Source organism: Marmota monax, unplaced genomic scaffold, assembly GCF_021218885.2.
Source record: "Marmota monax isolate L192 unplaced genomic scaffold, Marmota_monax_Labrador192_F-V1.1 WCK01_AAM20220418_F8-fsc00168, whole genome shotgun sequence".
Taxonomy (NCBI): domain Eukaryota; kingdom Metazoa; phylum Chordata; class Mammalia; order Rodentia; family Sciuridae; genus Marmota; species Marmota monax.
The window spans coordinates 3,111,249-3,134,782 of NW_026692492.1; the positions used below are offsets into that span (position 1 = coordinate 3,111,249).

Genomic DNA, 23,534 nt, shown 5'->3' on the forward strand with positions numbered 1-23,534 from the left:
CAAGCATATGAAGCAGGGTTTATTTAAAAAGGGGGAACACAGACTTCTCCTGGGAGGGAGAAGGGGCCATAGCTGGTGTCCTGGTATCCCAGGAAGCAAGGTGTTCTGCCCTTTTTATGTGTCCTAGGCTTCCTTGGTTCTGGGGCCCTCTTCCCCTCATCTTCCTCCTTCCTAGGAACCTGACTAGGCCCAGGGATGCTCCTGAGCTGGTCAAAAGGTGGGAACCAGATGAGCTGAAGGGGGAAGGGCAGGGTGGAGCAGCCAAGGACAATTAATCAAAAACCTTGGAGCTCCCTGTAGGGAGGGGCAATTCCTGGGACAAGCTATCTTAGCAGCAGATTGGCTCAAGGGCAGGTGCTCCATAAGGGTGGAGGAAGGGCTCTGAAGGAACTAACATTTCAATCCCTCAAGGAACAGTCTCCAACTTGCCAGACTCATCAAAATTGGCCTCACTCCATTTCCTGTCTATACTGACTGCCGGTTTAATTCTGGCTTCACCCCAGGCCCTGCCTGCGTGCACAAAGGAGCAAGAGTCCAGCACCCTGGAGATTCCAAACCGGAGCCTGGTGGAGCTGAATTCGCACCAATTCTATGAGGGGGGTGGGGCTGTCCCAAGACCCTTGGAAGGAATAAAAAAAGAGGAGGGTTCCCTAAACTGCCCTGCCTGCATGGGGCGGTCACCCTGCTCGGGCTCCATCCAGATTAAGCAGCTCCAGAAGCCCCAGCTTCACCTGGCGGTGCGGACCCGGAGAACCAGTTTTCAGGCGCCACTCCCCAGGCCGAGTCGGGAGGTTAATCGGATGAAGTGAGCCGTGGGGGTCCAGGAGCGCGCCCAGCAGCCCGGTGGGCGGAGACGCCAGCGTGGGCGGGATCATGCCCAGGTCTGGGGTCAAGGTCCTGCCCCGGCGCCAGCACTCAGCCATGGGATCCACGCAGAAGAGTGCTCGCAGGCCCAGGGGACGCGCCTCGGCCACCGCCAGGTGCGCGGGACTCCTTGATGCAGAGCCACTCAGGCCTGGGGAGGGGACAAGCGCGAGACCCTGGGAACGAAGCGGAGGTGCCCGGAAATGGCGGGTCACCGAAACCCAGCCCCGGGCGCATTCTCTGCGCAGCCCGGAGAGCAGCGCTGGGGTGGGGCGCAGAGGGAGTGGGGGGCCGAGCAGGAGGAGGGGGTCCAGGCCGAGCAGGAGGGGGGCCCCGGGTGGAGCTGCGGAAACTGCGCCTGCGACGCCCCACCCCAGGGCCTCGGAGACTCGCCTCCCCACGCTGAGACCCTCGGGCCTCCGAACCCCTCCAAGACCCGGTCCCTGCCCCCTCACGGCCTCTGTCCCCCCACACCAGGTCGACACAGATGCGCTGGAGTGTCCCCCCACTAAGACCCGCTCTGCCCCTCCCATTCGGAGCCGGGACCCCTCCCCATGGTGGCCACGGTCCCACAGTCTCTATAAGGCACTTCCCCTGCCCCACGCTGACACGGCTGTGACACACCCCACACACATTTTTTAAGACACGCAGCCCGATGCCCCTGTCTTCCCAATAAATTCGAAGCCCTCCGTGTCCCGCCCTGGTCCCCACCCCCAGCCATGGCCTTTCACACACTCTAAGACACAATCCTGCTCCTCCCCCAACACGGTCTTGACCCAGGCTGAGACTCCTGTCCGGTCCCCTCCCCATAAGGCCGTCTCGCCCCGTCACTCCCAGAAAACCACACGGTCCCGACTCGGGGCCTGTCTTGAGTCCCCCCGGACGCCCCGCGCCCCCTCCCTGATGCTGCTGGGGAGTCCCCAGGAACAGTCTAAGCCACTGCTGTCCCGCTGCCGGGCCTCTCTCCCCTCCCCCAGCACCGACGGTCCCTCCAACTCCAGGGCCGCCACTGGACCCCTGCGCCGCCCCTTTCCCTCCTAAGTCACTCCCCAATTCGCTCCTGGGCCCCTGTGTCCACCCTGGGACAGCTTGGCGGTGCCCAATACGAAGGCCCGCCCGGGTCCCGCCCCCAGCACGTCCAGCCCTCCCCCCCATCCTAGGGCACGCCCCTTGCGCCATCCCACCTTAAGGCCTAGTGTCCCCCTAGACAGGCCCTGGTGGGCTCCTGGGCGCGAACCCTCCCAGCCTCAGCTCTGCGTTGCCCGCCCACACTGAGGCTCGCCCCTTGCCCCACCCCCAGCACGCCCCCTCTGGGACACGCCCCCTGCGCCGCCCCCTGCAGTCCACTGCGCATGTTAGAGCACGCCCTTGCACCGCCCTCCACCCTGGGTCCCTCTAGGAAGGCGCAGTCCAGCTCCAGGGCGCGTCCCCCTCGCAGCCCCAGCTCCGCGGTGCTCAACACTCAGGCTCGTCCCTGTCCCACCCCCAGCACGCCCACTCACCACCCCCCCACTCTAGGACACACCCCGTCCTGCTCCTGGCTCCCAAGTTCCCCATCCCGCCCCAGCGCAGCCGTGCACGGACTTATGACCTCCCCTCCCACCGTCCACTAAAAACCGCAGGGTGCGGACCCTTGACTCCTCCATCCCCGCCCCCGCCACAGCTGGGTCCCCCTCCCACCACTAGGACTCGCGGGTCCTGCTCTGGATCCTTCAGTCCGCCCACTGCGCCCTCGCATACCCATCCCTCCAGCAGTTAGACTGGCCTGCGATCCCCCACTCCGATGGCGCACAAGATCTACGCAGACCCCGCCCCTTTCCTCAGGCTACCCTCCCCCCACACACACACTGTGACGTCACATTGACTCTGCCCTCCTGCCCTCCCCGGTTGCCCCACCCCCAGCGCGTCAGGGACAACCCAGTCCTTCTGGGTCCTGGGGCGGGTGGAGCCCAGGACCCGCCAGTGACGCTCCTAGTAGCCGCTGGGGCGGTGGGGCTCCTGGCCCCCTGTTCAGACGCTCAGGGACTCTCTGCCTGCTGCCCTGGTCTCTGGGGTTGCTGTGAATCCCCCATCTGTGGTTTAAAATCCTAGTGTCCCTGCTGGTCCGGTCCTCCCAGTGCCCTGCCTGCCGCTTAGCGCAGCCTTGGCTCCGCGCACTGTGGGCTAAGGAGCCTGCCAAGCATCAGCCGCCTCCTGACACTCCGAGGACCCCAAACGGCAGGCCCTGGGCTCTGAACCCCAACTCTCGACAAGTTCGTCCGCGCTTTACTGAGAGTTGAGCTCAAATGACCTTAACACAGAGGACCCATTTAGTGACAAAACAAACTCAAAGAGACCATGACTTGCACAATAAGAAAGGGTGTTTCCAGGGTCACCCCGGTGTGTTGGTAGCGACAAAAGGTCACCACAAATGCACTCAGTAACTGTTCCTTAATTTAGTGGTCAGAAATCTCCCAGGATTCAGTTCTCGGATGTCCAAAAATAAGTGGGAAAAAACGGAAAGTGCAAAACTTGTAAATCAGGCATTTGTCACAGCACATTGTTAAAACTGTTTTATTTGGTTATGATTTGCCCTGTTAATCCTTTGCTGTGCCTAGATTATAAATCATACGTTATGACAGGCATCTATATATACTGGAAAAGTATAGTCTATATAGGGTTAGGTACTAGCTGAACTTTCTACCTCCTCTGAGAGTTCTGGAATGTGTCCCCGGAGGATAAAGAGGGGACCTCTGCTCTGTTTTCATGGGGTTGAAGTGGAGGGAACCTTCTTATTATGAGGGCTCAGGTTCTGATTGCTTGCTGAGAATCTCCAGTTTGGGTGCAGGGAGGAAATGGGCCTCTCAGTGTCATCTTGATTGTGTGGCCATTAGCAGTAGTGACTCCACCCTGGTTCGCTTTGGGCTGTTGGACCCCATGCAAAACCAGAGGCTTCCCACAGCTGGATAATTCTCTTGGGGCTCAGTTGGCATCATAAGTGTGCGGTTCAAGCCCTCCCCAGACCCCTGACATCAACATGTGCATGGTGTATACTTTGCATGCCAAATCCTGTACATTTATTTTCTGCCTTTTGTTTTCCTCTGCAGGGACTCCACGCTGCTTCTCCTCCTTGTATGTTGGCTTCTGCAGACCTGTGAGCCGAAATCACCGAACGCCTCCAAGCCAAACATCCTGCTGATCTTGGCAGATGATCTGGGCATCGGGGATGTTGGTTGCTATGGGAACCGTACACTGAGGTAGAGTGCGGTTTGGGTGGTGGGGTGGTGCTGTGTGTGTGCAGTTTAGGGGAATAATCCACTTAAAATCGACCAGGGCAAATGAAATTTCTTAGTGCTCCAGAACTCAGCACCACACATGATTCTTTTCCAAGAGTAAAAACAGGGTCTTAGCCCTCTCAAACAACTTGAGGCCGGGCTGAGTTTGTGAGGGTTTTCCTGGGGCTGCTGTATTAAATAACCAAAGACAAAGAGACTTAAAAGTAATCCAGGAACCACCCCCCCACCCCAGCCCTGGAGGGCAGAAGCTGGACCAGGGTCCCAGCCTGAGCTCCCTCCACAGCCTCCAGGGGGCTCCTCCTGCCTGTCCAGCTCCTGGGCTCCAGGTGGCCCTGGGCTGGTGGCCCCTCACTGCAGTCTCTCCATGTGGCTCCTCCTCTGGGTGTGTGTCCCCTCCTCTGTCTCTCGTGAGGACATGGCCATGGCATGAGGGCCACCTGACCCAGGAGGAGCCCATCTCAGGACCCTGCACTAATGATCTCTGCAGAGACCCTGTTTCCATACAAGGTCCCACTCACAGGTTCTGGGGTCAAGGTGTGGACAGGACCTGCCTCTTAAAATAGTGTCCAGCTCCCTCCACAGGCTCCAGGGAGCCTCCTCCTGCCTCTCCAGCTCCTGGGCTCCAGGTGGCCCTTGGCAGAACAATATGGTGACCCCTCAAAAGCTTAAGACTGAATCACACTATGACCCAGCAATGCCACCGCTGGGTTCAGACCCAAAGGATTTGAAAGCAGTGAGTCCAAAACATACTCACATATTCTGTGTTCACAGAAACCCTGATCCCCAGTATGACTGGAGACTAGGGCAAAAATGGGGGGTCAAGGAGAAGGTCTGAATGGGGGTCTTTGGAGGCCAGAGGATCGTAGAGAGTGTGGGTTATTTTCTTATTTTGGCTAAACTGTATAGAGGATTACACACAGGCTTGTAAAATTGTAATCCGTTCTGAGCCCTTTATTCTCAGGGTTAGCAAATCACTAGAATTTTACCCCAAATCCATCAGCATGCATCTTATGTATCCATCCATGAACGAGCCATCCCTCCACCCACCCATCTGTCCATGTTTTCATCCAGGCATCATCCATTTGTATATCTGCCTGTCCACCCATGGTGCATGGATAGATGGATGGATGGGTGGATGGGTGGGTGGATGGGTGGATGGGTGGGTGGGTGGGTGGATGGGTGGGTGAGTGGGTGGATGGATAGATGGGTGGGTGGATGGTTGCCTGGATGGATGGATGGATGGATAGATGGGTGGATGGGTGGATGGGTGGGTGGGTGGGTGGATAGATGGATGGATGGATGGGTGGATAGATGGATGGGTGGATGGATGGGTGGGTGGGTGGATAGATGGATAGATGGATGGGTGGATGGATGGGTGGGTGGGTGGATAGATGGATGGATGGATGGATAGATGGATGGATGGATGGGTGGATAGATGGATGGATGCATAGATGGATGGATGGATGGGTGGATAGATGGATGGATGGATAGATGGTTGCCTGGATGTATGGATGGATGGATGGATGGATGGTTGCCTGGATGGATGGATGGATAGATGGTTGCCTGTATGTATGTATGTATGTATGTATGTATGGATGTATGTATGTATGTATGTATGTATATATGTATGTATGGATGGATGGATGGCTGGATGGGTGGATGGATAGATGGTTGCCTGGATGGATGGATGGATGGATGGATGGATGGATGAATGGGTGGCTGGGTGGGTGGATGGATGGATGGATGGGTGGTTGGATGGGTGGGCAGATGGGTGGTTGGATGGGCAAATGGGTAGATGGGTGGATGGTTGAATGGTGGATGAATGGGTGGGTGGATGGGTGGAAGGATGGATGGATGGATGGGTGGATGGATGGTTGGCTGTTTGGGTGCATGGGTGGCTGGATGGCTGGATGGATGGAAGGACTGACAAGGTTCTTTACCTTGGTCCTACTGGTACACTGGCCCAGATCACTCTCTGTGATGGGCCCATCCTGTTCATTGTAGGATGTTGAACAACATTTCTGGTCTCCACCTGCTGCTCACCAATAGCACCACATCCCAAAGTGGGACACCCCCAGTGTCTCTGCACTTTGCCAGTTGTCCTCAGGGGAACAAAACTGTCCTTATGGGGGGCCACTAGGTGGTCAGCTTTGGGTGCATGAAGAACAAGGTCTGAGCTTCTATAGCTTCGCTCCCACCAGATGCAGCCTCCTCCAAGGTAGAAGGGGAGAGACAAGCACCTGTCATCTGCCAGTACACGGGGGAATTCAGTGAGCTCTAGGGGCTGGGTCACTGCCTTTGGGATTCGTATCTATAGTGAGATTCTCAATCAATTTTTGCACATCTGACTGCAAAAGCTCTTAGGTGAAGTGTTTCATCTTCTCTTTGAATTTTGCACCTGAGAAAGCTGGTAGGAAACTCAGGGAGAACCCTTCGGGAATGCTGATGGGATATTCAAAGCACACAAGCCCCTGGGTTGCATACCCCCCCCAAAAAAAAAGAAAAAGCCAAAAACTTTGCCCTTGTGTGTGACATCGGTCATCTCTTCCTTCAAACGTAATTTTGTTGGAGTCCATCTTCCTCTAAGAAGCCCTGTGATGTAACCACAGAGTTATTGTGACCAGAGGTCTCCCATAACCCACCCTAAGAGGAGAATGTCACCACGCAGATGTGCATTTCATACCCCGAACCCACCCAAGGTCCTGGCTGAGCCCAAACTGCCTCCAGCGGACTCAGAACCCACCTCATTCCTGGCTGGACAAAAGCTTCTCACGCAGCCTGTGTTTATAATCACTGTTCAACATCTGTCATTCATCACCCCCCGAAAGTGAAATCAGCAAGGTGTCTGTGTGCCAGCCCCCCCCCAGGCCAAAGTCAAAATTCAAAATCTGGGGGCCCTTTGTTGCTTTGGCAACAGCTGAGGTGGGGGAGGGCTGTAGGAGGAACCGCCCAGGGTGAGCCTCATCTGTCCTTTGCAAACTCAGAGAAGTGGGCGCACTAAGACAGGTGCCATGCCTCCCCGGGAAGTTCCATGCTGGCCTCTTCTGGAGCACAGTGTGTTCCCGTCCCTTTCCCAAATGACATTCATCTGATTTGCTCAGGACCCCCAATATCGACCGGCTGGCGGAGGAGGGTGTGAGACTCACCCAGCACCTGGCGGCCGCCCCGCTCTGCACCCCGAGCAGAGCTGCCTTTCTCACCGGGAGATATGCCCTCCGATCAGGTGGGTGTCCCAGGGACCATGGACAGCAGCTCCAGGCTGCAGCCTGGACCCCATCGCTGCTCTATCTGGGTAGCGATCTCCGAGAGACTGGTAACGTGAAGGCTAATGTGCCCTCCTGTCACCTTCCTGCAGTGTGTGCTCAGAACAGGGTATCCTATGCCCTCACCCCCTCAGGACCCTCAGCCCCCAGTGGCTGTTAAAACCCATGCACAAAGCCAGGCACAGTAGCACACGCCTGTCATCCCAGCGGTTGGGAGGCTGAGGTAGGAGGATCACGAGTTCAAAGCCAGCCTCAGCCAAAAGGAGGCCCTAAGCAACTCAGTGAGACCCTGTCTCTAAATAAAATGCAAAATAGGGCTGCAGACAGGGCTCAGTGGTTAGGTACCCCTGGGTTAATCAAATGGGAGTCACACACCTCTTCCTGAGGTCTAAATTGTCCCTAGCTGACCTGGGACATGCAGCACGATGCAGGTTCTATGGGAATCGTGCTGATACTCAGAGAAAAAAAAATTACTCAGGGAAAAAACACCCAACACAAATGTCTGCATGTCTGGTGCAGGAGAAAGGTTCTTTTCCTTCCGATATTTTCCATGTACCGGCTGTTGTCTCATCAAATTGCCAGGTAGGTGCCCTTGGTAGGCTGTACGGAGGGAGCCTTCTGGGATGGGTTGACCACCATCATTGGTGGATGAGAAGCAGATATATGGTGATTGACAGGTGATAGACAATGCTCCATAGATGATGATGGTGATACCATCAATGAAGGAATACGTATCAATGATGCTCAATTGATAGCAATCCTGTCAATAGATAATAGAGGAACAGGTGATAGCTAATGATGGGTGATAGAGGTATATAGAGGTGACAGACACATAATGCACATACAGGTGACAGATAAATGATGTGTGGATAGAAAGGGGATAGATGCGACATAATGATACCTGGATGATAGGTAATGATAGATAGATAGATAGATAGATAGATAGATAGATAGATAGATACTGGGTCGGTTCTCATGATAGGCAAGGTGTGTCCAACTTATGCAGCTGACATTGGGGCGGATGGTGCTCTGTGGTGGGGTCATGCTGTGCACCATAGCACATTTAACAACCTCTCTGATCTGCACCCACTCATACCCAGAGCACCACCTCCGACCTTCCCCGAGTGCTGACAGCCAGATCCTTGCCCACTGTCCCCTGGTGCCCAGAATCCCTTTGCTAAGACCTGTTCCTGGCAAAGGGAACGTGAACCTTGCTCTGCTGTCGGTTCCACAGGAATGGACAACGATAAGTACCGGGTCCTCTACTGGAACGCGGCCTCTGGCGGGCTTCCTGCCAACGAAACCACTTTTGCAAAAATCCTAAAGCAGCAAGGCTATGCCACCGGCCTCGTAGGTATGCGGACGCCTGATTCCCCTCCCATCCAATTGCGGAGGGACCAATTTCCTCCAGAGGAAAAAAAACACTTTCATCCTGCTCCGCCTCTCGAGTCGGTACCTGGCCCGGCTCTGGCGCTCTCGGATGGTTTCCAGTTCAGAAGTTCTCCTCATTGCAGACGGTCAAGGTTCTTTGATATATTCTTTGTCCTCTTTCCTTCTCTGGACCTGTCTATCTTCTTCAGCCTCAAGGAATCAGAAAGTTCTTCAGAGCCTGGCTCCGCCGCCTGTAATTCCAGTAGCTTGGGAGGCTGAGGCAGGAGGACCGCAAGTTGGAGGCCCACCTCAGCCATTTAGCGAGGGCCTGAGCAACTCAGCGAGACCCTGTCTCTAAAGAAAACACAAAAAGGGCTGGGGATGGGGCTCTCAGTTCAATCCCTGGTACCAAAACCAAAAGCAAATCCTGGCTGAGGTCACTCATGGCCTCCGCTGATTCAGGATCTGCTCTTTTGGAGGTTTTCTTTCCCTTGACCGCATCGAAATGGCCCCGGGGATTTTTGTACCAGGCAACGCATGCGCCCTTGGTGCGGCTGACCACCCACCCCCACCTGCAGGAAAGTGGCACCAGGGAGTGAGCTGCGCATCCCGCGGGGACCACTGCCACCACCCGCTGAACCACGGCTTTGACTACTTCTACGGCCTGCCCTTCACCCTGATCAACGACTGCGACCCCGACAGGCCCCCCGACCTGTGGGTCAGCGTGGCTGCCCGGTTCAGCCGCTACACCCGCGTCCTGGCTCTGGGCGTCCTGACGCTTGCCGCCGCCAAGCTCAGCGGCCTCCTCTCGGTTCCCTGGACGGTAGTTGGGGGCGCGGCCAGCCTCGTCTTCCTCTTCTTCATCACGTGGTTCTCCAGCTGTGGGTTCGTGCGTCGCTGGAACTGCGTGCTCATGCGGAACCACCAGGTCACCGAGCAGCCCATGGATGTGGGGAGCACCACCCGACGGATGCTGCAGGAAGCCACGGCCTACATCCAAAGGTGGGGACCCTCACGATGGGGGGGGGCAGGTTCTGAGCCATGAGCTACTCTGGGGTCCAATAGCAACAGGTGTATTGGAAAGGTCCAACCTCACACTTCATTCACAAATGAAAGGAAGCTATCCTTCTTCATGGATACATAGTATTCCACAGTGTATATGCTGCAGGATTTCTTTATGGAGTCACTTTGCCCACGTCTGTCATCCTAGCAGCTTGGGAGGCTGAGGCAGGAGGATGGCAAGTTGGAGGGTAGCCCCAGCAACTTGGTGGGGCCCTAAGAGACTCAGTGAGACTCTGTAAATAAAATATCAAAAGGACTGGGGATGGGACTCAGTGTTGAAGCACCCCTGGGTTCCATCTCTGGTGCTAAAAAAAAGAAGAAAAAGGAAAGGTCTGACCTCTTCCTATGAATTGGTTTCCACACTCACGTCTCTGTATTGAGTTACTGGGGTTGCATTGGAAAGTATCAGAGTAGTGGTCATGCACCGCGGACTCCTTCCAAGGCCTAGGGAATGCCTGAAACCCCGGAGAGTACCCAACCATTCATATATATGTTATAAATCAATATTCATACATATATTATAATATATAGCTATTTCCATATGCATACATACCTGTGAAGATATTTAATTTATAAATCAGGGAAAGTCAGAATTAGCAGCACCTAATAATATAATGGAGTAAATGTGGCAATGTTCTCTAATACGAGGTGGGTGGAGAGGTGTCCCATCCCTCCCTCTCAAAACTTCTTCCTGTACTATACTGACCATGGATGCTGTTTTACTCAGACAAAATTGCCACTGTGACCAAAACACCCAACAAGAACAATAGACAAGAAAGAGTTTATTTGGGGCTCATGGTGTCCGAGGTTCAGTCCGTAGTTGGCCGACTCCATGGCTCTGGCCCAAAGGGAGGCAGAACAAAATGGCGGCAGGGCCTGGAGGAGGAGAGCAGCTCAGGACAGGGCACCAGGGAGCAGAGAGAGCTCTGCTCACCAGGGACAGGACAGAGACCCCAAAGGCACAGCCCAGGGACCCCCTCCTCCAGCCACACCCCACCTGCTGCAGTCACCACCTAGTTAGTCCATGCAAGTGGATTAATCCACTGATTAGGTTACACCTCTTATAATCTAATCTTTTTACCTGTGAACTTTCTTGCATGGTCTCACCCCTGAATTTTTGGGGGACCCCTCACAGTGAAATCCCAGCAGGTGACCCCAGGTCATGGACGCATCAGATTCAAGGTCCACTGTGGAGGCCATCATCTCCCATCCATAATTCAAGTGGTTTTCTTCTTTCAGAAACAAGGACAGGCCCTTTCTCCTCTTTGTGTCCCTGATGCACGTCCACACTCCTCTGGTGACCTCGAAAGCCTTCCTTGGGAGAAGCCGCCATGGTTTATATGGAGACAACGTGGAGGAGATGGACTGGTTTGTAGGTAAGTCAAGATCAAGAATGGGGGAGAGTACACCCCAAATCCTGTCCCTTGTTTGTTCACTTATTCCCAGTGATAGTCTAATTTTGCACGAAACCAATCATTTTGTTGGCAATCAGTTTTGTGAGAAGCTGTCATTCAGCGTCACCCTTAGTGGTTACAGGAAGCAGAGAGACAACGTTAGCTTTCAGCATCGTGGAGAAAAGGGGCTCTGCTTTCAGGGCTAGAGAGAAGCAAGAACTTGCAGACCCTTCCATCTGTGAGGATTTCTTGGAGACGTGGAAGCCCCCGCAGGTCAGGTGACACGTCCTCGCACAAACATTCTGACATCTGAGCTACGTGAGAGGCAGATGTCCCCAAGGAGGACAGCAGCTCACATCCCTCGTGAATTGGCCTCTGTGCCTTCAGTGGTAGGAAGGACCGCTGGTCTCCATGGTGCAGGGAGCTACTGCTGGGTTTGCAGGTGTCCCCTGCTCTGCTGATCATGGCCATCATATATTTGACTGCTATTGGTTGTGGTTCCTTCCACGTGGGCCGGAATCTGTCATTGCTTTTCCCTGCCCCGAGCCACCCTCTCACACTTTTATTAGGGCACTTGACCCCCACAGGCACCGCACGTCGAAACCACGCCTCCGGGCGACATCCTGGATATTTCTTTGCAAGTCTCTCCTGGTTTTCGAGGTGACACGGTGCTAAGCAGACCTGGGCAAAACAGTCTCAGCACCGTGATCACACATGCCCCTGTGAGCTCTGGGCAGGGGGCTCTTTCTGTGACTGTCCAGAATGAGGTGGCTTGCCCACAGAATGGGAAGTGCATGCCACCAGCTGAGACCCAGTGTGGACGCTCCCTCTGACACCTTCCACCTTCTCCACAGGTAAAGTCCTCCACGCCCTTGACGAGAACGGTCTGAAGAACTCCACGCTCACCTATTTTGCCTCTGATCATGGAGGGTTACTGGAGGCCACAGAAGAACACCAGCAGCTGGGGGGGTACAACGGGATCTATAAAGGTGAGGGGCTGGCCACAGGAAGGGACGGGGACAGGGAGCCAAAGGAGCCCGCATCTGAGATGCCAGAGCAAGGAGACTACAAAGTGGGGGGAGGAAGGATGATGATGAAGAAGAGGAGGAGGAGGAGGAGATGGAGGAGGAGAAGGAGGAGATGGAGGAGAGTGGGAGGAGGAGAAAAAGGAGGAGGAGGAGAAGTACAAGGAGGAAAAGAAGGAGGAGAAGGAGGAGGAGGAGAGATGAGGAAGAGGAAAAGAAGGAGAAGGAGGAAAAGGAGGAGAAGAAGGAGGAGAAGGAGGAGGAGGATATAAAAAAAGGAGGAGGACATGAAGAAGGAGCAAGAGGAGGAGGAGGAGGAGGAGGAGGAAAAGGAGGAGATGGAGGAGGAGGAGGATAGAGATGAGCAGGAGGAGGAGAAGGAGGAGGAGGAGGAGGAGGAGGAGGAGGAGGAGGAGGAGGAGATGAGCAGTGGGAGAAGAAGAACGAGCAGGAGGAGGATGAGGAGATGGAAGAGGAGGAGGAGGAGGAGGTGGAGGAGAGATGATGATGATGAGGAGGAGGAGGAGGGATGAGGAGGAGGAGGAGGAGAGGGAGAAGAAGGAGGAGGAGATGGAGGAGGAAGAGATGAAGGAGGAGGAGAAGGAGGGAGAGGAGGAAAAGGAGAAGAAGGAGGAGGATGAGGAGAGATGATGATGATGAAGAGGAGGAGGAAGAGGAGAGGGAGAAAAGGAGGAGGGGATGGAGGAGGAGAAGGAGGAGATAGAGCAGGAGGAAGAGATGGAGGAGGAAAGGGAGGAGAAAAAAAAGAAAATAGAGGAGAAAGAGGAGCTGGAGGAGGAGGATATGGAGGAGGAGGAGAGAGAGATGAGGAGGAGGACGATATAAGCAGGAGTAGAAAAAGCAGGAGGAGATGGAGGAAGAGGATGAGTTGGAGGAAAAGGAGGAGGATGAGATGGAGGAGGAGGAGGAGAAGAAGAAGACAGAGAGAAAAATGAGGAGATGGAGGAGGAGGAGGATATGAAAGAGGAGGAGGAGGAGAGAAAGAAGGAAGAGGAGGAGGAAGAGGAAGACAAGAAGGAAGAGGAGGAGATGGAAAAGAGATATGATGTTGATGAGGAGGAAGAGGAGAGAGGAGGAGGAGGAGGGGAGGAGGAGGGGGAGGAGATAGAGGAGGAGGAGATGGAGGAAAAGGAGGAGAAGGAGAAGGAGGAGAAGGCGGAGGAGGAGGAAAAGGAGAGATAATGATGATGAAGAGGAGGAGAAGGAGAGATGAGAAGGAGGAAGAGGAGAGGGAGAAGAAGAACAAGGAGATGGGGGAGAAGAAGGAGATGAAGGAGAAGGAGGAGGAGCAGGAGGACAATGGACAGAAGGAGGAGGAGGAGGACAACGGGGAGCAGGAGGAGTAAGAGGAGAAGGAGGAGAAGAAGAAAGAGGCGGAGGAGGAGGAAGAGAAGATGGAGGAGGAGTAGGAGGAGGGGAGGAAAAGGAAGAGGAGACAGAGGAGAAGAAGGAGGAGATGGAGGAGGAAGAGGAGGAGAAGGAGGGAAATGAGAAAGGAGGAGGAGAAGGAGGAAGAGGATAAGGAGGAGGAGGAGGAGGAGGAGAAATAGAAGATGGAAGAGAAAAAGGAAGAGGAGATGGAGGAGGAGAAGGAAGAGGAGGAGAGAAATGAGAAGGAGGAAGAGAAGGAGCAGTAGGAGGAGAAGAAGAAGGAGGAGGAGATGCAGAAGGAGGAGGAGGAGGAAAAGAATGATGAGGAGAGGGAGGACAAGAAGGAGGAGGAGGAAGAGGAGGAGAAAGAGAATGAAGTGATGGAGGAGGAGGAGTGAGATTAGGAAAAGGAGGATGAGAAGGAGCAGGAGAAGGAGGAGGAGATAAGGGAGAAGGGGGAAGAGGAGGAGGAGGAAGAGATGAAGGAGAGATAATGATGATGATGAGGAGGAGGAGGAGGAGAGCGAAGAAGAGGAGGAGGAGATGGAGGAAAATGAGGTGGAGGAGGAAAAGAGGGAGGGGGAGGAGGAGGTAAAGAAGTAGGGGGAAGAGGAGAATGATGATGATGATGAGGAGGAGGAGGAGGAGAGATGAAGAGGAGGAGAGATGAGAACTAGGAGGAAAGGTAGGAGGAGGAGATGGAGGAGAGGGACACAAGGTGGAGGAGGAGGAGATGGAGGAGGAATAGAAAGAGATAGAGGAGAAGGAGGAGATGGATGAGGAGGAAATGGATGAAGAGGAGGGGAAGGAGGAATAAAAGGAGAAGGAGGAGGAGGAAGAGAGATGATGATGATGATGATGATGAGGGGGAGGAGGAGGAGAGATGAGGAAAAGGAGAGGGAGGAGAAGGAGGAAGGAATGGAGAAGGAGTAGATGGAGGAGGAGGAGAAGGAGAGAAGAAAGAAGGGGGAGGAGGAGGAAGAGGATGAGAAGAAGGAGGAGGAGAAAGAGGAAGAGAAGGAGATGTAGGACAGATGATGATAAGTAAAAAATGAAGAGGAGAGATGAGGAGGAGGAAGAGAAGGAGAGGGAGAAGAAGAAGGAGGAGGGGATGGACGAAGAGGAGATGGAGGAGGATGAGAAGGAGGAGGAGGAGGAAATGGAGGAGGAAAAGGAGGAGATGGAGGAGGAGAAGTAGGAGGAGATGGAGGAGGAGAAGTAGGAGGAGTAGAGGGATTAGGAGGAAGAAGAGAGGAAGGAGTAGGGGGAACAGGAGGAGATGAAGGAGGAGGAGGAAGAGATGGAGGAGAGATAATGATGTTGATGAGGAGGAGGAGGAGGAAAAGGAGAGGGAGGAGGAGCAGAAGAAGATAAAGGAGGAGGACGTGGAGAAGGAGGAGAAGGAGAGATGACGAGGAGGAGGAGAGATGAGATGGAGAATGAAAGGGAGGAGACGGAGGATGAGATGGAAAATGAGGACAAAAAGGTGGAGGAGTAGGAGGAGATGGAGGAGGAGGAAGTGGAGGAGGAGAGATGATGATGATGAGGAAGAGGAAGAGGAGGAAACATGAGGGGGAGGAGAAGAGCTGATGATGAGGAATAGGAGGAGGAGGAGAGATGAGGAGGAGAAGGACAGATGATGACTAGTAGGAGGAGGATAGGGAGGACAAGGAGGAGGAGATGGTGGAGGAGGAGGAGGAGGAGGAGGAGACAGAAGAGAGATGATGATGTTGATGAGGAGGAGGAGGAGAGAGGAGGAGGAGGATAAGTAATGATGATGAAGAGGAGGAGGAGGAGAAGAGGTAAGGAGGAGGAGGAGGAGAGGGAAGAGAAGGACTAGGAGATGGTGGAGGAGGACGTGGAGATGGAGGACTAGGAGGACATGGAGGCGTAGGAAGAGCAGGAGGAGAGGGAGGAGGAGGAGGAGATGGAGGAAGAGGAGAAGGAGAGGGAGGAGGAGGAGGAAGAGGAGGGGATAGTAAAGGAAGAGATGGAGAAGAAGGAGGTGGATGTAGAGATGGAAAAGGAGGAAGATGGCGCCCTGCCTTATGCCTGCCTGCTGGGTCCCCACCCCTAACGTCCTCAGCCACACACCTCTTTAGGGTAGGACGGTCCCTGCAGAGGCCCAACCATGATTGATGTCATCTCCTGGCAGGTGGCAAAGGCATGGGTGGCTGGGAAGGGGGCATCCGAGTCCCTGGGATCTTCCGGTGGCCTGGTGTGCTGCCCGCTGGCCGTGTGATCCAGGAGCCCACCAGCCTGATGGACGTGTTCCCCACCGTGGTCCAGCTGGGGGGCGGCCAGGTGCCCCAGGACAGGTCCGTGTTCACAAGGTCGTCTTCCCTCCCTCCTATGAGCCCCCCTCGCTCTCAGTTCAGGGCTGGAAATGCCACTAAGGAATGCTCTATGACAACTGGGGTGCAGCTCAGTGGTGAGCACCGGCAAAGTTCCCTGGCACTGAGAGACCCTGGGCTCCATGCTCAGCACTAGGGAGGAAGGGAGGGAGGGGAAAATCAGTATGCTGGTGCTGATTTGCTCTCAACTACATTTACAGTGACTAGTTCTCCTATTTAATGGAAGGTCTAGGGTCCCCCCAACTTCTCACTCCGTGGAAGAATTTTCGTATTATATATCAGGGGATCATGAGGTCTCTGAAGACAGATTGGTCACTAGGGTATGTGTGTGTATAAAAATATGTCTCCGTGGAGATTATCTATCTGCCATCTATCTATCTATCATCAACCTATCATTTATCTATCCATCATCTAACTACCTATCCATCATGTTTTTATCTGCTGTCTATCAACATCCCTCCATCTTCCATCTCTGTATCTAACATTTGTTATCGATTCATTGTCTACATCTGTCACCTATCTATCTATCCTCTGTCAATCTGTCTACTGAAGACATTTATTTTAAAGAGCTGGCTCACGGGCGTGTGATAGCCAGTAGTAAATCCAAAAGCCTTGCCCTCAGGGAGCAGACTGCACCCCTGGACATTATTTCTATGCCAGTCTTGAGACCAAAAAAATCCCATCTTCTCCAGTAGACCTGTTCTTTGCCTTGAAGGCCTTCAACTACTTAGACAATGCCCACCAATGTTATTGTGGGTTAGCAGCTCAACCTAAACTCAAATGATGTTGGTGGTTGCTCTCATCCACCAAATACCTTCCCAGCCACATGATTATACACCCAGTGCTCTGTGTCTTGGGGTTCTGTGTTGACAATTCCACCAAGTCCACATGGGAAGTATTTTAAGAACTGAGTCATACTGAACACAGACAGATATTTTTCTGGTCTCATTCCCTAAACTACAGCAATTCCATGCAGGAGGAGATCCGTGGGTCCTAGGAGGACATCCTGTCTCCTCATGGAACAGATGTAGGCACCCTTGGGTTTGGGTATCCACAGGGGTCCTGGCACCGAGCCTCCCTGGGACCCTGAGGGACAACTCCAACTAAAAATAAAAAAACAGGGCTGGGGACCTTGAGCTCAGGGGTGAGCACCTGGGTTCCACCCCCAGCACTGCAAAAATAAATTAATAGGCTTAAAATATTTTTTTGAGGAAAACACTTGCATTTCTACATTCAATATTCAGATTTTTTTAAAATCACAAAGCAGGACTTCCTGGCTGTCTGGCTGGACTCAGGAGACTCTACATGCATATCCAGGGTCATGGCAGGGTGCGGGCGGGTGTGCATAATGGTTAGGGGGTGCTGCCTACGAGATGGCGTTGTGTCTTAGAATACCACAGGCCTCTTGTTAGAATACCCAGCGCCACTCGGTTGAGGAGTCTCCGTGACGCACTCATCTGGGGCCCTTCTAGCCCCGGGCTCGCATCCCCCCACTGGCCGTCACTGCTCCTGAGCATCCTTGGTCTGACCCCGCCCTTGCTCTCTGCATCAATCAGGGTGATTGACGGCCGCAGCCTGGTACCGCTGCTGCGAGGAGATGTGGAGCACTCTGAGCACGAGTTCCTCTTCCACTACTGTGGACAGTTCCTGCACGCGGCCCGCTGGCACCACAGGGAGAGTGAGTACCGCAGGTCCTGCTGCCGGGCGCCAGGGGGCGCTGGGAGATGCAGCCGGAGGAGGGAGGAAGATGGATAGATGGATGGATGGATGGATGGATGGGTGGATATGTGGGCAGGAAGATAGATAGATAGATAGATAGATAGATAGATAGATAGATAGATAATAGATAGATAGATAGCTGGAATACATAGATAGATGATGAGTGGATGGGTAGATGGGTACATGGATGGATGGATGATGGATGGTAGATGGATGGATGGATGGATGGATACATGGATACATGGATGGATGGGGGAATGGATGAATAGATGGATGGATTAGTGGGTGGAAGGATAGATGGATGGATGAGTGGGTGGAAGGATAGATGGATGGATGAGTGGGTGGATGGATGGATGGATGGATGATGGATGGATGGATAGATGGATGATGGATTGGTGGATAGATGGGTGGATCACTAGCTAGCTAGATGATGGATGGTTGGATGGATAGATGGATGGATGGACGGGTAGATAGATGATGGTGAGTGGGTGGATAGATGTATTGTGGATGGATGGATGGATGGGAGGGTGGATGGATAGATGGATGGTGGATTGGTGGATGGATGGATGGGCAGGAGGGTGAATAGATAGATGATGGGTGGATGGATGGATAGATGAATGGATGGATAGATGGAAGGGTGGATAGATAGATGGTGAATGGATGGATAGATAGATAGATAATAATGGATGGATGGATAAATGGATGTTGGATGGGTGGGTGGATAGATGGATGGTTGGATGGATAGATGAGCAGGAGAATAGATAGATAGATACATAGATAGATACATAGATAGATAGATGATGAATAGATGAGTGGATGGGTAGATGGATAGGTAGATAGACAGATGCTATGTGGATGGATAGACATAGAGATGGATCTAAAGAATAGGTATATGCACAGCTGATCTAGGGGGGTCCCCTGCTTTTGTCTAGTTATTTTGATGTACATGCTAATCTCATCTGAAAACCTGCGTTCACAGGGACATCCAGACTCCCATCAGGATGATTGATAGAAGCACAGATACACAGATGCTCCGTGGAAAGATTGCTAGGTGATGGACAAGGAGAGATGATTGACCATCAAACAGAGATACACAGATGCGCAGACGGGTGGTGATGATTGACAGATGGGTGCAGAGAGTCAGACATATAGATAGATAGAATGGTCGGGTGCTGGCAGAGATGATTGACAGGTACACAGACTCACAGATAATGAATAGCTGGACAGATAGGTAGGTAGATGATGGATATGGATGGATGGATGGATGGATGGATAGATAGATAGACAGATAGATAGATAGATAGATAATTAACAGAAGTTAGGAAGGTAAATAGACAGAATAGAAAAAATAGATGATAGATTATTGGTGGACAGACAGCCGGACCTAGATGACTGATAAATGCACAGAGATTTTATATATATATATATCTGTCTGTCAACCCCCCCCCCCCACCATGTCTATACATATATCACCTGTCCTGCGCGGATCCCAACCCTGTGTCCGACCATCTGTCCATCCCCGAGTCCCTCTGCCGCCTACCCTGTCTGCCGGGGCGCACGCCCATAGACACCGGCGACCTGGACAGGGACGTGGGGCGCAGGGCCACCCTGAGCCGCGCCGCTGTCGCCGCTATGCCCACAGGTGGGAGGCTCTGGAAGGTCCACTACACGACACCGAGGTTCCAGCCCGCGGGCTCGGGCGCCTGCGGGAACCAGCATCTGTGCCCCTGCTCCGGGGACGGCGTCACCCAGCACAGCCCGCCCCTGCTCTTCGACCTCTCCAGCGACCCTTCCGAGGCCCGGCCACTGTCCCCCGACTCGGAGCCGCTGTTCCACGCCGTGGTCCAGCGCGTGGGCGAGGCCGTGGCGCGGCACCGGGGGACCCTGCGTCCTGTCCCGCAGCAGCTGACCCTGGGCAACGTCCTGTGGAAGCCGTGGCTGCAGCCCTGCTGCGGCACCTTCCCCTTCTGCTCCTGCAGCAGCGACGACGGGGACAGCTCCTCCCAAGAGCCAGCGCCATGAGAAGGTGTCCCAGGGCCACCAGGGGACAGCGTCTCCAAGGAGACCCCTCCCCCGTTCCCCCCTTGAGGACCCTGCGGCAGCCGGGAGTGGGTCACTGAGCCATCTTGCTCTGAGAGGATTCCAGGGACCACCCCTCTCCTGACCCTGGGGTCTCACAGGGGCTGACTTCCTGTCCCCTCAGCTGCCAATCACCACAGAGCTGCATTGGGAACACCTAGCCTGACCACAGGCCAAGCAAACGGGTCTGCACCCAGTCCACTTAGGTTGGCCGAGTAAAGATCCTGTTCTGTGCTTGGGAATCAGTGATCGCCGAGGATTGACCCTCATGGCCACCTCTTGGGGTCACTGTCTTGGTACCCTTGCTGTGTGACTTAGAAATTGCCTCCAGGCTATCCACAAAAGTCCCAGAGAATAAGAAAACTTTCAACAAGATTGCAGGATAATGTCTCCCAGGAAATGGGAGGCCCAGAGGGACACAAGTTCATCCCAACTTCCTGCTGTACTGCCCTAACTATGGGAGAGTGGGCCCCCTGGTGTCAGGAGGGTTGCTGCAGCCCTGGCCCTCCCATACCCAATCCAGGCAATAGGATAGAGCCAGAACTAAGAGGCCTCCTCTCCTCTGAGTCTGTCCCTGTGAAGGATAATTATCACAGAACCCACAACTTTTGGCTTTCAGCTCTCTGTAGAGAGAACCGGAAATTGAGAAATACCTGGCTCTCGTGAAGCAAGAGTAAGTCTCTGCGGCATATAAATGAGAACAGCTTCCTTGAGTGGGCCGAGGTTTTTGATGTATCACTAAAACTGCCAGAAGAAACACCCTTTATCTCATCCTGCTGGGAAGCACACGCAAATACCAGTACCTGTTATTAGCAAATGATCATCAAAAGAGCAGAAGGCCTCTGGATGTATGGTTTCCACCTTGGACAAAGCCCTAGAGCCTTCAGATAGATCAAAGAAAGGCACCTTGCATGCTTCAATTATTTAAGGTCGCGGTGGCACACACCTGTAATCCCACTGGCTCTGGAGGCTGAGGCAGGAGGATCACCAGTTGGAGGCCAGCCTCGGCAACTTAGCAAGACTCCTGTCTCAAATTTTTTTAAAAAGGGGGCTGGGGGTGTGGCTCAGTGGTTAAGCACCCCTGAGTTTAAAAAATAAATTAAAAATCCAGAGCTTTCGTACCAGGGACCAAGTGAGAGCAGTATTCGAGGGAACAGGGAGGCAGGGAGGTTTGTGAGGTCCTGCAGCACAGAAATGCAACCCAGCTAACACAGAGTAAGCATTATTTCTTGCATTGATCCACATAGCAAGGAAATCAAGGGGCAATCAGCACATATAGGTTTGGGGACTAGAAACTGACACTGGCTGAATAGCCCTCTCTCAGTGAGCCTATTCCAATTTGCACATGGCCTAACATCCTATAAGGGCCCCCTCTAACATATCTCTTAGCATGTAAATGTGGGTCTTGCTGAGGCCAGTTACTTCTGGGCGGGCAGCTATGGTCAGATCTCCCTGCACCTGTTCCCAGCTGTCCCATTGCTGGTCTTGAACAAAGAACTTCTTTGGCGAGGGTCTTCCTGCCACTCATCTCAAGCACAGGACATGCATTCCTGTTCTGTCTCTAGCCACCAACTTGAAATTGGACCCAACCAAGGAGCCACTGTGATACCCAGCCATGGAAGCTTCTGTCATCCAGAGATCAGGGGGGCAGAGTGTCTCCCTGGGCGAGGGTCCCAGACAAGGGCGGAGGGTTCTGCTAACCAGGCAGCTGACCCTACCTGCCCTGGCTCTTAAAGTCCTTGGAGGGAAATGAATTATAGGTAGAGGGTTTTGTTGTGGTTTAGATCCAGAATGTCCTTCAAAGTCTCTTGTGTTGAAAGTGTGGTCCCCAGGGCAAGAGTGCAGAGGTAGGCTTTGGGGAGGTGATTGGATCTCGAGAGCTCTGAGCTCATCAGTGGGTTAGTCCATTGAGGGCTGAACGGGTGACTGGGAGATGGTAGGACATGGAGCCTACTTGGAGGAAATGCTTCCTTGGGGGTGTGGCCTTGGGGACTATATCCTGTCCCTGGCTTTTCTTCCCCCATCTCTCCTTCCTCCTGCCCTGTCCTAAGCTGAGTTCCTCCTCCACACCCTTCCACCATAATGGTCTGCCTTACTTCAGACCCAGAGCCCTGAGCCAGCCAACTATGGACAGAGATCTGTGAAACTGTGAACCAAAATAAATCTAAGTTGCTTGGCTCAGGTATTTTGTCACAGCAACAAAGAACTGAAGAACACATTATTCTTGTGCCTGACCCCTTCTCTCTCCAACCCCTGGCTTCCTGGCTGCCCTGTCCTGAGCTGCTCTCCTCTTCCAGGCCATTCTGCCATTTTGTTCTGTTCCCCTTGGGCCAGAGCCATGGAGTCGGCCAACCATGGACCAAAACTCGGACACCAGGAGCCAAAATAAACCTTTCTTCCTCTCAATTGGTCTCGCCAGTTTTTTTGTCACAGTGATGGAAAGTTAAGCCAAGTTCTTTGCTGGCTGGATTTAACCTGCAGCCACAGGGAATGTGAGCCAAGGGAGGCGGTGCATAGAGTTCAGGCTTCAGAATCCATCCGGGAGAACATCTAGAGTAACAGGGAAGTCCCAACACAAATTAAAGTGACAAAATAGCAACTGTCATGGAGCATGGGCTGCAAGAGCTCCCTCATCTTTTACCTGATTTAGGTTGGTTTTGGATAAAACCACTCCATCAAACTGGAAAACATTCAAATTGATGCTGTTGTAGTCAGATCTTACCACATGGTGACCACAAGTCTCAACAAGAATAACTTAGAGGAGGAAAAGTGTATTTGGGGATCATGGTGTCCAAGGTTCAGTCCATGGTTGGCCAACTCCATGGCTCTGGCCCAAGAGGAGGCAGAAACAATGGGTACAGAGGATACAAGGCCATTTCTCAGGACTCTGAAATTCTGATAGATTCTCCCTGGGTGGTTTCATTTGTTCCTGTAGTCCACGTTCAAAATTCTTCTCCTACGTACACCCCCTGACTTTGAGTAACTTACCAGATTTTTGCCATTTATTCATGGAGAGAAAATGAATTAACAAATTCTCCTCTTGGAAATCCTAGATGGCAGTCACGAACTCACTGCTTAAATGATTAGAGAGGACTAGAGGAGACTGGGAACAAGAATGTCTTAAATGAGAGAAGAGTATGTTCTTTCCTAGATAATATGGGCTCTACCATTTTTAACAGGTAAAGTTGGCTTCATGGTCTCAAGATGACTGCCACAGTATGACACATCTCATACACATTCCAGCAGGAGGAAGGTAGAAGGGTAACTGCAGGATGCCAGGCAGTTGTTGAGTCCACACCTGAAGGGAAAGCCTTGAGTCATTTTGACTCCATTGGGCAGCTATTGATCTATATCTCTGGACTTTTTTATAGGTTATAATCTGGTACACATTATAAAATCAGCTACTTTCCAAGGGAGCCCATCATGAAGGGGAGCACGATCCCTCCTCTTCCTCAGTTCTGGGATCAGCAATGAAATGAATCCCAAATCAGGGGCATTTTACAAAAAATTATTCAGGAATTTTCAAAACTCAATCTCATGAAAAAAATCACAATTTAAATGTATTTTAGCTAATATGTACAAACATAAAAATTATACATATTTATGGGGTACCAGGAGATGTTTCACTACATGAGTACGTTGCATAATGTTTAAATCTGGGTAAACAACTATATTTCTATATGTCTATCATTTCTTTATGATAAAAACATGCAAATTCCTTCTCACTTTTCCAAAT

At 52.8% G+C, this 23,534-nt stretch overlaps 1 protein-coding gene across 2 annotated transcripts; it reads left to right on the top strand.

Annotated features, from left to right (window-relative positions):
• The first annotated feature begins 646 nt into the window (after positions 1-646).
• LOC124092094 (arylsulfatase D) lies at positions 647-22,204 on the top strand. Of its 2 annotated transcripts, none has more exons than XM_046443408.2 (10): positions 647-980; positions 3,951-4,100; positions 7,241-7,362; positions 8,637-8,756; positions 9,352-9,775; positions 11,075-11,211; positions 12,084-12,218; positions 15,802-15,964; positions 17,557-17,678; positions 19,362-22,204. In XM_046443408.2, the coding sequence occupies exons 1-10, from the start codon at positions 874-876 to the stop codon at positions 19,739-19,741; spliced, it is 1,860 nt and encodes a 619-aa protein (XP_046299364.1). In that variant the 5' UTR covers positions 647-873; the 3' UTR covers positions 19,742-22,204. The 2 variants fall into 2 exon arrangements, with proteins under 2 accessions (XP_046299364.1, XP_046299365.1); XM_046443409.2 differs by lacking the exon at positions 19,362-22,204 and adding an exon at positions 18,699-19,355 and having other exon boundaries at positions 650-980.
• The last annotated feature ends 1,330 nt before the right edge of the window (positions 22,205-23,534 follow it).

Bases quoted from the DNA above. Each gene is read 5' to 3' on its own strand.
- LOC124092094 (XM_046443408.2), top strand. From the start codon at position 874: ATGCCCAGGTCTGGGGTCAAGGTCCTGCCCCGGCGCCAGCACTCAGCC. The intron at 8,757-9,351 runs GTATGCGGACGC...CCCCACCTGCAG, and splicing joins CTATGCCACCGGCCTCGTAG to GAAAGTGGCACCAGGGAGTG. The intron at 12,219-15,801 runs GTGAGGGGCTGG...ATCTCCTGGCAG, and splicing joins GTACAACGGGATCTATAAAG to GTGGCAAAGGCATGGGTGGC.